The 16483-nt window shown below is 50.5% G+C and overlaps 1 protein-coding gene across 2 annotated transcripts in view; it reads left to right on the forward strand.

Moving 5' to 3' along the window:
• The window catches only part of LOC139272803 (membrane-spanning 4-domains subfamily A member 12-like), a 76278-nt gene that overhangs the window by 33251 nt on the left and 26544 nt on the right, over positions 1–16483 (forward strand). For both annotated transcript variants that reach the window (XM_070888910.1, XM_070888911.1), the window contains exons 4-5: positions 7303–7359; positions 10530–10643. In XM_070888910.1, the coding sequence (XP_070745011.1) occupies positions 7303–7359; positions 10530–10643 (171 nt within the window). The remainder of the gene's footprint in view (positions 1–7302; positions 7360–10529; positions 10644–16483) is intronic.

The following is a 16483-nucleotide window of genomic DNA, read 5'->3' on the forward strand; positions in this document are numbered from 1 at the left end:
CCTAGCAGAGGTGAATTTCGGTGGAGGTGAATTTCGGCCCCTCTTTTTTGCTTAAAAAATTTCCATTTGTATTCTACATTGGTTCTTCATCACCCAGTAGGGTTAGCCACTGTAAGGGAAATAAATTCCACACCAAGTCCGAGTACGGTGAAGGAAAACGTCACAGTTTATTCGTACAGTGCGCTCTGGGAGAAGTGGGGAAACTCCGCAGCTTCACCACACTTTCTCCCCGAGCGAAGTTTCCAAGTTACAATTATACCTTTGGGGGCGGTCCCGCCCCCTTACACCATTGTCCAATTATCTAACATTTTTGTAACGTCTTACCCTATATGGTAATGCTATGACAATCTATCTTTACATTGTGGCAAGTCAAAGGTTAACTAGCATACACACACACAAGTGGGGTTATTTTCCTCGCATCAGCAGAAAAACAAGGAACTATCTTCCTGTTATTAGTATAAGCGATATACATCTGTTTGCCTTTTCAACCCGCCCATTGTCTTACTTCCCCTAGCTCCATGACTCCGGGTCAACGACATTGGCGTCTAAATGTGTCTTTTGTTTTAAGCAGGCAGTTTGTTGCTTGAATGTTTACATGGTACAGTACCAAAAACAAGAGTATTATACACTAAGAGATAATTCTTCCACAACAGCCACTATACCCATTCCTAATCATCTGCCATTTTGGTGAAGTTTGATCTTCTGAAATCTGCTACGAATTGCAGTTTTTCAGTGCCTTTCGTCCTGCCAGCCAATTGCAACCCTATAATGTTGTGGTCACTGTGGGGCAGATGTTCCCCCACATGGAGTTCAGGCTCACCACACTAGATCTAATCTATGATTGTCCCGAGTTACTTCATTAAGAGTCATGTTGAGTCAGGAAACAGTCTTGTATATTTTTGACAAGCTTTTCAGCTGTGCTTCCCACCACAACAGAGGGTTAAACCGTCGTGCCACTGAATTCCAGGAAAGTTAAATCACCCATCAAACTGAGGCAGCATTTTATATTAAAAGTGTTTGCAATCAGTTTCCCAACTTGCCATCAGGAGGCGGCGGGGGATCCCACTGGAGGGCCCCCCGACGCGGGAGTCCTCCCATTAGCTATTGGGGATGTGGCGTGGACAGTGTTGCAAGGGGCAATCCTGTGCAATAAGGTTTTAAGTTGGTTTGCGGAACTGAAGCGCAACCAAAAATTGAGGAGCAGCCCCTTCAAATTGTGGAAGAGGGGCCGGAACCTCTCACGCTCTGCGTATACATGGAACACGGATTCGTCCAGGCCTCAGAAAATGCAGCTGGCCTTTTCTGATAGGTGTACCCTCGTAGGAAGTTAAGATGGAGGCCGACCCTCCTAAACAAATTACCTTGTCCAGTTGCTCAATCTACTCTTTTAAACCGACAATCTCCTGCTGCAGAGACACATTTAGTGCAAGTGAAAACCCCACAATGCTTTACTTGGCAACACCACCTCAACTTAAGAATTAGGAGCAGGAGTAGGCCATTCGGCCCCTCGAGCCTGCTCCTCCATCTTTCTGAAGTATCCCCTAATTCCCTGAGAGTCCAAAAATCTATCGATCTCTGTAGAATATACTCAAAGTCCTCTGGGGTAGAGAATTCCAAAGATTCACCACCCTCTAAGTGAAGACATTTCTCCACATCTCAGTGCTAAATGGCCGATCCCTCAATCTGAGACTGTGACCCCTGGTTCTAGACTCCCCAGCCCGGGGGAAACATCCTCCCTGCATCTACCCTGTCAAGCACAGTAAGAATTTTCTATGTTTCAATGAGATCACCTCTCATTCTTCTAAACTCTAGAGAATATAGGCCCAGTCTCCTCAATCTCTCCTCATAGGACAATCCCCCATCCCAGGAATCAGTCTGGTGAACCTTTGTTGCACTCCCTCTGTGGCAAGTATATCCTTCCTTGGGTAAGGAGACCAAAACTGCACACAGTACTCCAGGTGTGGTCTTACCAGGGCTCCATATAATTGCAGTAAGACGTCTTTACTCTTGTACTTAAACCCTCTTGTAATAAAGGCCAACATATCATTTGCTTTCTTAATCGCTTGCTGTACCTGCATGTTAACTTTCAGTGATTTGTGTACAAGGACACCCAGGTCCCTCTGAACACCAACATTTCCCAATCTCTCACTGTTTAAAAAATACTCTGCTATCGTTTTCTTAAAGGTGTACATGGAGCACACCGCATGATAGGTCCTTACTATACTGTATAAATGACACGAGGCCCATGCTTGAAAGGTCAGTCTGTGACCTGTACTTTATTCCTTTGCACTCAAGTGATGGAAGTGGGTGGAGCTTCCCCTTTTATACCTGAAGGTCCAGGTTAGGAGTGTCTCCCACAAATTCAACACCTTGTGGTCAGTGTTCTCACGGTGTACAACTTAGGTCAGATTATACATGGGTTACAATGCTGGTTGAATACATGACATCACCTCTCCCCCAAAGTCTTATTGGGATCACAGGTTGAGTCTCTCTGGTGGTTTATGCTCCCTTGTAGAGCACCTGAGTTGGGGCTCCGGTTGTTGGGCGCTGGCCTGAGTGTCTGCTGTTAGCAGTGCCTCAGGCCTGTCCGGACGGCCCACAGTGACTGGGCTCTCCTCCCTTTGGTTCCGGTGTTCAGTCACCTGTGGTGGAGTGAACTCTATATCGTGTTCTTCCTCTGCTTCTTCTATGGGGTTGCTGAACCTCCTTTTTGTTTGATCCACGTGTTTGCGGCAGATTTGTCCATTGGTAAGTTTAACTATCAGAATCCTATTTCCCTCTTTGGCAATCACAGTGCCTGCGAACCATTTGGGCCCTGCAGCGTAGTTGAGGACAAAAACAGGGCCATTCACATCAATACATCGTGCCCTCGCATTCCTGTCATGGTAGTGATATTGTGACTGGCGCCTGCTCTCGACAATTTCTTTCATAGTGGGGTGTATAAGGGATAACCAGGTTTTGAGCGTCCTTTTCATTAGCAGCTCTGCGGGTGGAACCCCTGTGAGCGAGTCTGGTCGGGATCTGTAGGCCAACAGGAAGCGTGATAACCGGCTTTGTAGGGAACCCCCTTGGATTCTGAGCATCCCCTGTTTGATTATCTGCACTGCTCGTTCTGCCTGGCCGTTTGAGGCCGGCTTGAACGGTGCCGTTCTGACATGGTTAATTCCATTACCTGCGTTGAAGTCCTGGAATTCGGTGCTTATGAAGCACGGGCCATTGTCGCTGACCAAGTTGTCCGGTAGACCATGGGCGGCGAACATTGCCCGTAGACTTTCTACCGTGGCAGAGGATGTGCTTGAATTTAAAATGTCACACTCGATCCATTTTGAGTAGGCGTCTACTACAACCAAAAACATTTTTCCCATGAAAGGACCTGCGTAGTCCACATGGATGCGTGACCAAGGCTTGGCGGGCCATGGCCAGGGGCTAAGGGGGGCCTCCCTTAGCGGGTCTCTATTTATCCAGACTTTAATCTGACGGGCTGTCACGGGTGAGCCTTCGCTTCCGAAAGCTTCAACAGCCATGACCATCTCAGCAGCATGCTCGATAGCCCCCTCAGTGGTGGCTCGTGGGAGCCTGCTGAGTGCATCAGCGCAGTTTTCGGTGCCTGGTCTGTGCCGAATTGTATAGTCATAGGCAGCTAACGTGAGTGCCCACCTCTGTATGCGGGCCGATGCGTTTGCATTTATGGCCTTGTTGTCGGCCACAAGGAACGTTAGGGTTTTGTGATCTGTCTCCAGCTCAAATTTCCTGCCAACAGGTACTGGTGCATTTTCTTTACCGCATATACACATGCGAGCGCCTCCTTTTCTACCATCCCGTAGCCCCTTTCTGCCTGGGACAGACTTCTGGAGGCATAAGCTACCGGCTGTAACTGACCCTTGGCATTGACATGCTGCAACACACACCCGACACCATAGGACGACGCATCGCACGTTAACACAAGTTTCTTACATGGGTCATATAGCGTTAACAGATTGTTGGAACATAACAAATTGCGTGCTCTATTAAAAGCCCTTTCCTGGCTGTCCCCCCAGACCCATTCGCGACCTTTGCGTAGGAGCATGTGTAGCGGCTCTAGCAGCGTGCTTAATTTGGGAAGAAAGTTACCAAAATAGTTCAGGAGCCCCAGGAACGAACGCAGCTCCGTCGTGTTACGGGGTCTGGGTGCTCTCTGGATCGCTTCCGTCTTGGACGCAGTAGGGCTGATCCCGTCTGCTGCTACCCTCATCCTCAGGAATTCTACCTCTGGAGCTAGGAAGACGCACTTCGCCTTTTTCAGTCGCAGACTTACCCGGTCCAGTCTGCGTAGCACCTCCTCCAGGTTGTGGAGGTGTTCTTCAGTATCGTAACCCGTAATGAGGATGTCGTCCTGAAAAACCACCGTCCCTGGAATCGACTTGAGGAGGCTTTCCATATTTCGTTGGAAGATCGCGGCGGCCGAGCGAATCCCGAACGGACATCTGTTGTACTCAAAAAACGCTTGTGTGTCGTGATGGTGGTCAGCTTCTTCGACTCACTCGCCAGCTCCTGGGTCATGTAAGCTGAGGTCAGGTCCAATTTTGAAAAAAGTTTGCCACCGGATAGCATTGCAAAGAGGTCCTCCGCTCTCGGTAGCAGGTACTGATCTTGGAGTGACACCCGATTGATGGTGGCCTTGTAATCACCACATATCCTGACCGACCCATCCGCCTTGAGCACCGGCACGATCGGGCTCGCCCAGTCACTGAATTCGACTGGCGAGATGATGCCTTCCCTCAGCAGGCGGTCCAATTCGCCTTCTATCTTTTCCCGCATCATGTACGGCACCGCTCTGGCCTTGTGGTGTACTGGCCTGGCGTCCGGGTTTATGTGAATCACTACCTTGGCCCCCATGAAAGTGCCAATGCCGGGTTGAAATAATGAGTCAAATTTGTCCAGGATCTGTGAGCATGATACTCGCTCCACAGAGGAAATTGCATTGACATCGCTCCATTTCCAGTTCATGACAGCAAGCCAACTCCTCCCCAGTAGTGCGGGACCGTCCCCTAGGACAATACAGAGTGGCAACCTGTTCTCCGAATCTTTGCGGGTCACGACTACCGTGGCGCTGCCTAGCACCGGAATGATTTGCTTTGTGTAAGTCCGTAGCTGTACGTCAATCGCCGATAATTTTGGCCTCCTGCCCTTGGACGCCCACAACTTTTGAAACTGTTTGATACCCATCAGGGACTGGCTGGCCCCCGTGTCTAGCTCCATTGATACTGGGATGCCATTGAGGAGCACTTTCATCATTATCGGTGACGTCCTGGTGTATGAACTGTATACGTGCTCCACATGGACTCGCTGAACTTCAGCTTCCAGCGATTTCCCCCAGTGTCCATTTCTGCAATTTCTGCAGGTATTTTGCTCATCTCTGCAAACTCCGGCTGAGTGTGTGCCTCCACGCCTCCAACATGAGCTGTTGTTGGAAACAAAAGGTCCCTTGCCAGTCGATCGTCCCTGACTGCTCCTGTGACTATCCTTGAGTGCACCATTAACAGGTGTTGATGGCCCCATTACTGGCCACATTGTCCCTTGCAATGGCGTGAATCGCTGTTCAGCTTGCCATTGTCTCTGTCGAACTCCCCCTCTGGGTTCGACTACATGTTGGGGCATGCCTGACTGCCCTTGTCTGCCTGGAGAACTGTGTGCTGCTTTAACAATGTTGAATCTCTGTCCCAACCATTCCTTAACACAGTACCTCTCGTCTGTTCTGCTAGTGGCCATGCTCGCGTGGTTTATATCCCAGTTTCCTGTCGCCATTGATACGTCCTTACTATACAGTATAAATGCACACGAGGCCCATGCTTGAGAGGAGGTCAGTCTGTGACCTGTCCTTTATTCCTTAGCACTCCAGTGATGAAGGTGGGTGGAGCTTCCCCTTTTATACCTGAAGGTCCAGGTTAGGAGTGTCTCCCACCTAGTGGTCAGTGTTCTCACGGTGTACAACTTAGGTCAGATTATACATGGGTTACAATACTGGTTGAATACATGACACCTCACATTGAAGTCGCTCTCCTTTTCTTTGGGAGAAAGATGCATTTAAGAGAAAGCTAGATAAGTACATGTTTGGTGAAAGGAATAGAAGGGTATGCTGATAGGGCGGGATGCAGTAAATAGAGTGGGAGGAGGCTCGTCTGGGGCATAAACACAAAATGGGTGACGGTTGTGTGCACTGAGCAAGCGGAAACACAAAGCAAGTTGATAAATTTAGGGTAAAAGCAGAGAGGGCTGGATGAAATCAGGAGGAGGTAATTAAAGTAAGGAAGGAACAGAATAAGAGAGGCACATGGAGACAGGAGGAGGCCCATTCTGCCCCTCGAGCCTGTTACACAGGAACAGGAGGAGGACCATTCAGACCCTCGAGCCTGTAATACAGGAACAGGAGGAGGCCCATTCAGCCCCTCGAGCCTGTTACACAGGAACAGGAGGAGGACCATTCAGACCCTCGAGCCTGTAATACAGGAACAGGAGGAGGCCCATTCAGCCCCTCGAGCCTGTTACACAGGAACAGGAGGAAGCCCATTCTGCCCCTCGAGCCTGTTCCGCCATTCATTGAGATCATGGTTGATCTCTACCTTGACTCCATTTACCCGCCTTTGCTTCATATCCCTCAATTCTCCTACCCAACAAAAATCTATCTATCTCAGTCTTAAAAGCTCCAATTGACCCCCAGGCTCTACAGCTTTTTGAGGGAGAGCTTTCCAGATTTCTCTGACCATTTGTGCAAAAAGTGCTTCCTGACATCACCCCTGAACGGAATGTTAAGGTTAGGCCCCTTTGTTCTGGATTCCCCCACCAGAGGAAATAGTTTCTCACGATGGACACCATTGATACGCTTTAACATTTTAAACACCTCGATTCGATCCCCCATCAATCTTCTATACTCAAGGGAATACAAGCCTAGCCTATTCAACCTTTTGAGCGCCCTCGGTATCATTCTGATTTCTTTGAAAGAGCCGGTGCAGACTCGATGGGCTGAATGGCCTCCTTCCTTGCTGTGCTTTTCTATGGTGAATCTGCGTTGCACCCCCTCCAAGGTCATTATAGCATTCCTGAGGCACGGTGCCCAGAATTGAATGCAGTGCTCCAGATGAGTATACAGCACCCTCTGTGAGAAATCAGTTCAAAACGCTATTATGTTTAAGTTGTTGTTAACCAGATGAAGCCCTGACTCTTGCAGATAACCGGGAGTGTGGCTAACTGAAGTACCTATGTGTGTGTGTGTGTGTGTGTGTGTGTGTGAACAAATACTAACCTCTCCAGTGCTCTCTTTTGCAGTACATCATTTCGGGAGCAGTGTCAACTGAGATTAAGGATCTATCAAACAATTTCAAGGTTAGTATTTGTGTCACTATTGCTACTGGTTTGGCAATCACATAAAGTCAAATGGAGGGAGGGTTACCTCCAGTTTATGCCCTCCATACACTTGTACTTTGCACCGTGTCAGCCTTGCAATCTCAGTGCTGGACAAGGTAGACACAAAGCGGGGAAGGAGGGTGTGGTTTTCCTCTTCAGTGCTTGGGTATAAAGCTTCTTATGGGTGGAGCAACAACAACTTTTATTTATATAGCACCTTTAACAGTAAAACATCCCAAGGCGCTTCACAACAGTGTTCTAAGACAAAACAGATAAATTTAACACCAAGTCTCGTAAGAAGAAATTACCAAAAGCTTGGTTAAAGAGGTAGGTTTTAAGGAGCATCTTAAAGGAGGTAGAGAGGCGGAGAGGTTTAGGGAGCGAGTTCCAGACCTTGGGGCCCAGGCAGCTGAAGGTACGGCCACCAATGGTGGAGCGATTGTAATTAGGAATGCTCAAGAGGGCAGAATTAGAGGAGCGCAGACGTCTCATCGGGTTGGAGGAGATTACAGAGATAGGGAGGGGCGAAGCCATGGAGGGATTTGTAAATAAGGATGAAAATTTTGAAATCGAGACGTTGCTTAACCGGGAACCAGTGTAGGTCAGCGAGCACAGGGGGTGATGGGTGAGTGGGACTTGGTGTGAGTTAGGACACGGGGCAGTGAGCACAGGGGGTGATGGGTGAGTGGGACTTGGTGTGAGTTAGGACACGGGGCAGTGAGCACAGGGGGTGATGGGTGAGCAGGACTTGGTGTGAGTTAGGACACGGGGCAGTGAGCACAGGGGGTGATGGGTGAGCGGGACTCGGTGTGAGTTAGGTCACGGGGCAGTGAGCACAGGGGGTGATGGGTGAGTGGGACTCGGTGCGAGTTAGGACACGGGGCAGTGAGCACAGGGGGTGATGGGTGAGTGGGACTCGGTGTGAGTTAGGACACGGGGCAGTGAGCACAGTGGGTGATGGGTGAGTGGGCCTCGGTGTGAGTTAGGACACGGGGCAGTGAGCACAGGGGGTGATGGGTGAGTGGGACTCGGTGTGAGTTAGGACACGGGGCAGTGTGCACAGGGGGTGATGGGTGAGCAGGACTTGGTGTGAGTTAGGACACGGGGCAGTGAGCACAGGGGGTGATGGGTGAGCGGGACTCGGTGTGAGTTAGGACATGGGTCAGCGAGCACAGGGGGTGATGGGTGAGCGAGACTCAGTGTGAGTTAGGACATGGGGCAGTGAGCACAGGGGGTGATGGGTGAGTGGGACTTGGTGTGAGTTTGGACACGGGGCAGTGAGCACAGGGGGTGATGGGTGAGTGGGACTTGGTGTGAGTTTGGACATGGGGCAGTGAGCACAGGGGGTGATGGGTGAGTGGGACTTGGTGTGAGTTAGGATATGGGGCAGTGAGCACAGGGGGTAATGGGTGAGCAGGACTGGGTGTGAGTTAGGACACGGGGCAGTGAGCACAGGGGGTGATGGGTGAGCAGGACTGGGTGTGAGTTAGGACACGGGGCAGTGAGCACAGGGGGTGATGGGTGAGTGGGACTCGGTGCGAGTTAGGACACGGGGCAGTGAGCACAGGGGGTGATGGGTGAGCAGGACTCGGTGTGAGTTAGGACACGGGGCAGTGAGCACAGGGGGTGATGGGTGAGTGGGACTCGGTGTGAGTTAGGACAGGTGGCAGTGAGCACAGGGGGTGATGGGTGAACGGGACTTGGTGCGAGTTAGGACACGGGGCAGTGAGCACAGGGGGTGATGGGTGAGTGGGACTTGGTGTGAGTTAGGACATGGGGCAGTGAGCACAGGGGGTGATGGGTGAGCAGGACTTGGTGCGAGTTAGGACACGGGGCAGTGAGCACAGGGGGTGATGGGTGAGCAGGACTGGGTGTGAGTTAGGACACGGGGCAGTGAGCACAGGGGGTGATGGGTGAGTGGGACTCGGTGCGAGTTAGGACATGGGGCAGTGAGCACAGGGGGTGATGGGTGAGTGGGACTCGGTGTGAGTTAGGACAGGGGGCAGTGAGCACAGGGGGTGATGGGTGAACGGGACTTGGTGCGAGTTAGGACACGGGGCAGTGAGCACAGGGGGTGATGGGTGAGTGGGACTTGGTGTGAGTTAGGACACGGGGCAGTGAGCACAGGGGGTGATGGGTGAGCAGGACTTGGTGCGAGTTAGGACACGGGGCAGTGAGCACAGGGGGTGATGGGTGAGTGGGACTTGGTGTGAGTTAGGACATGGGGCAGTGAGCACAGGGGGTGATGGGTGAGTGGGACTTGGTGTGAGTTAGGACACGGGGCAGTGAGCACAGGGGGTGATGGGTGAGTGGGACTGGGTGTGAGTTAGGACAGGGGGCAGTGAGCACAGGGGGTGATGGGTGAGTGGGACTCTGTGCGAGTTAGGATCACCTCTAGTTTACGTAGGGTAGAATGTGGGAAGTCGGCCAGGAGTGCGTTGGAATCGTCAAATCTGATGGTAACAAAGGTGTGGATGAGGGCTTCAGCAGCAGATGAGCTGAGGCAGGGGCGATGTTACGGAGGTGGAAATAGGCGGTTTTAGTTATGCCACGAATATGCGGCCGGAAGCTCATTTCAGATTCAGATATGACGCCCAGGTCGCGAACAGTGTGGTTTAGCCTCAGATAGACGCTATGGAGAGGGATGGAGTCGGTGGCTAGGGAACGCAGTTTGTGGCGGGGACCGAAAAACGATGGCTTCGGTCTTCCCAATATTTAATTGGAGAAAATTTCTGCTCATCCTGAAAGAAAGAAAGACGTACATTTATACAGTGTGTTTCCCGACCTCAGGACACCCCAAAGCGCATCACAGCCAATGAAAGTATGGTGACAGCACACAGCAAGCACCCACAAACCGCCATGAGTTAATGGCCAGAGCATCTGTTTTATTTGAGGAAACTGGTGTTCTCCCTGGTGTCCTGGGCCCAACATCACTGAAACAGGTGATCCCATTTATCTCATTGCTGTTTGTGGGAGCTTGCTGTGCGCAAATTGGCTGCCCCCTTTCCTACATCGAAAAAGTAATTCATTGTCTGTGAAGCTCTTCGGGAAGTCCTAAGGGCACTGCAGGAACGGGAGTTCTTTCCTTTCCTGCTATCTCAGTGAGTTTTTCAGTAGACATCCTTAATGTCACCTTGTATTGTTTGCAGGTGAAGCTTGTATTTGCAGCGAATGCCTTCAGCGCAGTTGTAGCAGGAATAGGGATCATTGAGTACTCCAGGAACCTATGTTATCCAGGGTCCTATTATGCAACGTGGAGGCCAGTAAGTGCCATTGTTCCATTTAATGGCAATAATATTATACTATAACTAATATATATATACATGTTAAAAATTGCTTCACGTTATGACTTTTCAATTTGATGATAACAGACCAATTTCCTGGAACCCTCTTGCAAAGTGCACTGAGCCTGTCTATCCCCTGGAATCGCCCCATCACATGCGGCGGAGCGCAGAATATCCCAAATCAATTACTTGCATTTATACAGCGCCTATCACGAGCCAAGACGCTCCACAGGAGCGATTATCGGACCAAAACTGACACCAGCTATATAAGCAGATACTAGGACAGGTGACCCCAAAGTTTGGTCAAAGAGGTAGGTTTTAAATGGCGTCCTAAAGGAGAAGAGAGCGAGGCGGGGAGTGGTCTCAAGAGGGAATTCCAGAAATTAAGAGATTTGTGGAGCGCTAAAAATTGGGGGATGCGCAAAAGGCCCAAATTGGAGGACTGCAGAGATTTCAGGGCAAGGGCGAAAAATTGAATTTGAGGCCTAGCGTGGTATGGGCAACCTTATCTCTTTCCCCCCCCCCCCACTCCCTGTAGACCTTCCGATTGGCGGGGACCAGGGGACAGGCCTCAACGCCAGTACGTCTCCGATCTTTCTTATTATCGCCCAGGAATCATTGTGACGTTAGCGTTTGAAGGCTTCGGCGCATTCATGTGTGGTCTTCCTTTATCCGCCTGATTTTAGTCAGGTTACTTTGATTTCAGCACTGAAGCCCTGCTGCTCAGCTCTTCTGAAAGGGAGCCGGTGGCCTGGAACATAGGAGGAGGCTGTTCCGCCACTCAGTGTGGCCGTTCGCTACCCCTGGAACAAATGCCCTCCATGCTCATAGGTCACCAGCGCAACCAATTCTTCCTCCTGGTGTGTTAGGAGATGATTAGGATGTCGAATAGCCCGAAGAGTAACACTGGAGACTGCCTGAGTAAAACTGGCGGGACTGTGGGTAAAAGCTCCTCAGAGGCAGTTCATGGAGCAACCCGGTCTCTGCTTTCACAAGGCGTAGAAGGTGCCTCGGTCCATCTCCCCTTTCCCAGTTTAAACCATCTTTGAATCAGAGTGAATTGACGGATTCCGCACAGCCACTGGGGAAACTACGCTCTTCGGGAGTGCCGGTCAGAGACAGGAGCTCCCTTCAAGAATGGCTTCGTCTCCCCCAGAAGTGTGGGATCAGTGAACTTATCCTCAAATCAGTGTGATTATTTCCAAAAGGGAATCTCATTTCCACCGTGGTGACATAAGGCAACCAAGATCTCCGGAATCTTGGGCTGAGCTGAGAAAAACCCACTCCGCCAATTTGTGTTGTAGGAAGTCAAAAGCCTGAGTGTCCCCACAAGAATGGGAAGGGGGAGTGGTTGCGGTCGCAAAACAGGAGTTGTCGCACCGAGCGCCCGTTGTTCTCCCCGCGCGTTATTTAGATCCGTTGACTTCAGTAAAAACTGAATATCGGGCCATGTCCTGTTTTGCGTCTCTTCTCCACCAACCCATGTTTTGCCCCCACCCCATTCGGTACATACGGCTTACATTTGTTTTGTCTGGAAGAAGCTGAAGGGCCTATTAGCCACGGTTTACTCTGCCTGAACGGCAGCCGATAACGAGCAGTACCCGGGGAGGTTGGTTGCTAAGCACTGCGGTGTCAACGACCCCATACCGCAACGACACAGCAGCATGACATCGAGAGGACGGTGACCCCTACGGACATCACTGAGCAATTAAATAGCTTCGGGAGTATTGTGTTCCTAACACAGATGAGACTGCACACAGGGAGGTTAAAGTAACAGTGACCTCGGTCTTTATTAAGACACTCCAGAGTGAGGAACAGGCCTCAGGGGGCCGGCTTATAGACAGTGCTCCCAAGGGATGCTTGGGACTTCAGGGGATGTGCTCCCTGGTGGCGGAACATGGGAGTGCATGCTTTACAGATCCACAACAGGGAGGATCAGGGGTCACAATTTTTAGTTGTACAAGGACAGCTCTAGGTTAGATGTCAGGAAGTGGTTCTTTCCCCAGAGAATAGTGGTCCTCTGAAACAGGCTGCTGTCGCGTGCGATGGATGCCGATTCACGAAATACCTTCAAGCAAGAGCTGGACCTGTTTCTGGCTGGGGCAGTCATCACCGCGACCAAAAGGTAGATACTGCAGTGAATTCTGGGCCAGAGTGATCTCCTGGGATAGGTTTGATTGCTTGGAACTAGTTTTGATCACCTAGATGGGTTGGAGAGGAATTTCAAAGATTTTTCTCCCCCCCCCCAAATTGGGCTGAGTTTGTAATCTGGTTTTTCACTTCTCCGGGGAGATCACATGGTTTCAGGTGGGCTGGTGTGTATCTGTCCTGGGTCAGTTAGAGGGAATTTACTGTGTGTAACCCGGTCTGTACCTGTCCTGGGTTAGTTAGAGGGAATTTACTGTGTGTAACCCGGTCTGTACCTGTCCTGGGTTAGTTCGTGGGAATTTACTGTGTGTAATCCGGGCTGTATCTGTCCTGGGTCAGTAAGAGGGAATTTACTGTGTGTAACCCGGGCTGTACCTGTCCTGGGTCAGTAAGAGGGAATTTACTGTGTGTAACCCGGGCTGTACCTGTCCTGGGTCAGTTAGAGGGAATTTACTGTGTGTAACCCGGGCTGTATCTGTCCTGGGTCAGTTAGAGGGAATTTACTGTGTGTAACCCGGTCTGTACCTGTCCTGGGTCAGTTAGAGGGAATTTACTGTGTGTAACCCGGTCTGGACCTGTCCTGGGTCAGTAAGAGGGAATTTACTGTGTGTAACCCGGGCTGTACCTGTCCTGGGTCAGTTAGTGGGAATTTACTGTGTGTAACCCGGTCTGTACCTGTCCTGGGTCAGTTAGTGGGAATTTACTGTGTGTAACCCAGTCTGTACCTGTCCTGCGTGAGTTAGTGGGATTTTACTGTGTGTAACCCGGGCTGTACCTGTCCTGGGTCAGTTAGTGGGAATTTACTGTGTGTAACCCGGTCTGTACCTGTCCTGGGTCAGTTAGAGGGAATTTACTGTGTGTAACCCGGTCTGTACCTGTCCTGGGTCAGTTAGTGTGAATTTACTGTGTCCAACCCGGGCTGTACCTGTCCTGGCTCAGTTAGAGGGAATTTACTGTCAGTCACCCGGGCTGTACCTGTCCTGGGTCAGTTAGAGAGAATTTACTGTGTGTAACCCGGTCTGTAGCTGTCCTGGGTCAGTTAGAGGGAATTTACTGTGTGTAACCCGGGCTGTATCTGTCCTGGGTCAGTTAGTGGGAATTTACTGTGTGTAACACGGTCTGTATCTGTCCTGGGTCAGTTAGAGGGAATTTACTGTGTGTAACCCGGGCTGTACCTGTCCTGGGTCAGTTAGTGGGAATTTACTGTGTGTAACCCGGTCTGTAGCTGTCCTGGGTCAGTTAGAGGGAATTTACTGTGTGTAATCCGGGCTGTACCTGTCCTGGGTCAGTTCGTGGGAATTTACTGTGTGTAACCCGGTCTGTACCTGTCTTGGGTCAGTTAGAGGGAATTTACCGTGTGTAACCCAGGCTGTACCTGTCCTGGGTCAGTTAGAGGGAATTTACTGTGTGTAACCCAGGCTGTACCTGTCCTGACTCAGTTAGTGGGAATTTACCGTGTGTAACCCAGGCTGTACCTGTCCTGGGTCAGTTAGTGGGAATTTACTGTGTGTAACCCGGTCTGTAGCTGTCCTGGGTCAGTTAGAGGGAATTTACTGTGTGTAACCCGGGCTGTACCTGTCCTGGGTCAGTTAGTGGGAATTTACTGTGTGTAACCCGGTCTGTATCTGTCCTGGGTCAGTTAGAGGGAATTTACTGTGTGTAACCCGGACTGTATCTGTCTTGGGTCAGTTAGAGGGAATTTACTGTGTGTAACCCGGTCTGCACCTGTCCTGGGTCAGTTAGTGGGAATTTACTGTGTGTAACCCGGTCTGTATCTGTCCTGGGTCAGTCAGACGGAATTTACTGTGTGTAACCCGGGCTGTACCTGTCCTGGGTCAGTTAGTGGGAATTTACTGTGTGTAACCCGGTCTGTACCTGTCCTGGGTCAGTTATAGGGAATTTACTGTTTGTAACCCGGGCTGTACCTGTCCTGGGTCAGTTATTGGGAATTTACTGTGTGTAACCCGGTCTGCACCTGTCCTGGGTCAGTTAGAGGGAATTTACTGTGTGTAACCCGGTCTGTATCTGTCCTGGGTCAGTTAGACGGAATTTACTGTGTGTAACCCGGGCTGTATCTGTCCTGGGTCAGTTAGAGGGAATTTACTGTGTGTAACCCGGTCTGCACCTGTCCTGGGTCAGTTAGTGGGAATTTACTGTGTGTAACCCGGTCTGTATCTGTCCTGGGTCAGTTAGACGGAATTTACTGTGTGTAACCCGGGCTGTACCTGTCCTGGGTCAGTTAGTGGGAATTTACTGTGTGTAACCCGGTCTGTACCTGTCCTGGGTCAGTTAGTGGGAATTTACTGTGTGTAACCCGGTCTGTACCTGTCCTGGGTCAGTTATAGGGAATTTACTGTGTGTAACCCGGGCTGTACCTGTCCTGGGTCAGTTATTGGGAATTTACTGTGTGTAACCCGGGCTGTACCTGTCCTGGGTCAGTTAGTGGGAATTTACTGTGTGTAACCCGGGCTGTACTTGTTCTGGGTCAGTTAGTGGGAATTTACTGTGTCTAACCCGGTCTGTATCTGTCCTGGGTCAGTTAGAGGGAATTTACTGTGTGTAACCCGGTCTGTACCTGTCCTGGGTCAGTTCGTGGGAATTTACTGTGTGTAACCCGGGCTGTATCTGTCCTGGGTCAGTTCGTGGGAATTTACTGTGTGTAACCCGGGCTGTACCAGTCCTGTGTCAGTTAGTGGGAATTTACTGTGTGTAACCCGGTCTGTACCTGTCCTGGGTCAGTTAGAGGGAATTTACTGTGTGTAACCCGGCTGTATCTGTCCTGGGTCAGTTAGAGGGAATTTACTGTGTGTAACCCGGGCTGTATCTGTCCTGGGTCAGTTAGTGGGAATTTACTGTGTGTAACCCGGGCTGTACCAGTCCAGTGTCAGTTAGTGGGAATTTACTGTGTGTAACCCGGGCTGTACCAGTCCTGTGTCAGTTAGTGGGAATTTACTGTGTGTAACCCAGACTGTATCTGTCCTGGGTCAGTTAGAGGGAATTTACTGTGTGTAACCCGGGCTGTGCCTGTCCTGGGTCAGTTACAGGGAATTTACTGTGTGTAACCCAGACTGTATCTGTCCTGGGTCAGTTAGAAGGAATTTACTGTGTGTAACCCGGTCTGTACCTGTCCTGGGTCAGTTAGTGGGAATTTACTGTGTGTAACCCGGGCTGTACTTGTGCTGGGTCAGTTAGTGGGAATTTACTGTGTGTAACCCGGGCTGTACTTGTCCTGGGTCAGTTAGAGGGAATTTACTGTGTGCAACCCGGTCTGTACCTGTCCTGGGTCTGTTAGAGCGAATTTACTGTGTGTAATCCGGTCTGTACCTGTCCTGTGTCAGTTAGAGGGAATTTACTGTGTGTAACCCGGTCTGTATCTGTCCTGGGTCAGTTAGTGGGAATTTACTGTGTGTAGCCCGGACTGTATCTGTCCTGGGTCAGTTAGAGGGAATTTACTGTGTGTAACCCGGGCTGTATCTGTCCTGGGTCAGTTAGAGGGAATTTACTGTGTGTAACCCGGGCTGTACTTGTCCTGGGTCAGTTAATGGGAATTTACTGTGTGTAACCCGGTCTGTACCTGTCCTGGGTCAGTTAGAGGGAATTTACTGTGTGTAACCCGGTCTGTACCTGTCCTGGGTCAGTTAGAGGGAATTTGCTGTGTGTAATCCGGTCTG

This window comes from Pristiophorus japonicus, chromosome 9, assembly GCF_044704955.1.
Source record: "Pristiophorus japonicus isolate sPriJap1 chromosome 9, sPriJap1.hap1, whole genome shotgun sequence".
Classification (NCBI taxonomy): Eukaryota; Metazoa; Chordata; class Chondrichthyes; family Pristiophoridae; genus Pristiophorus; species Pristiophorus japonicus.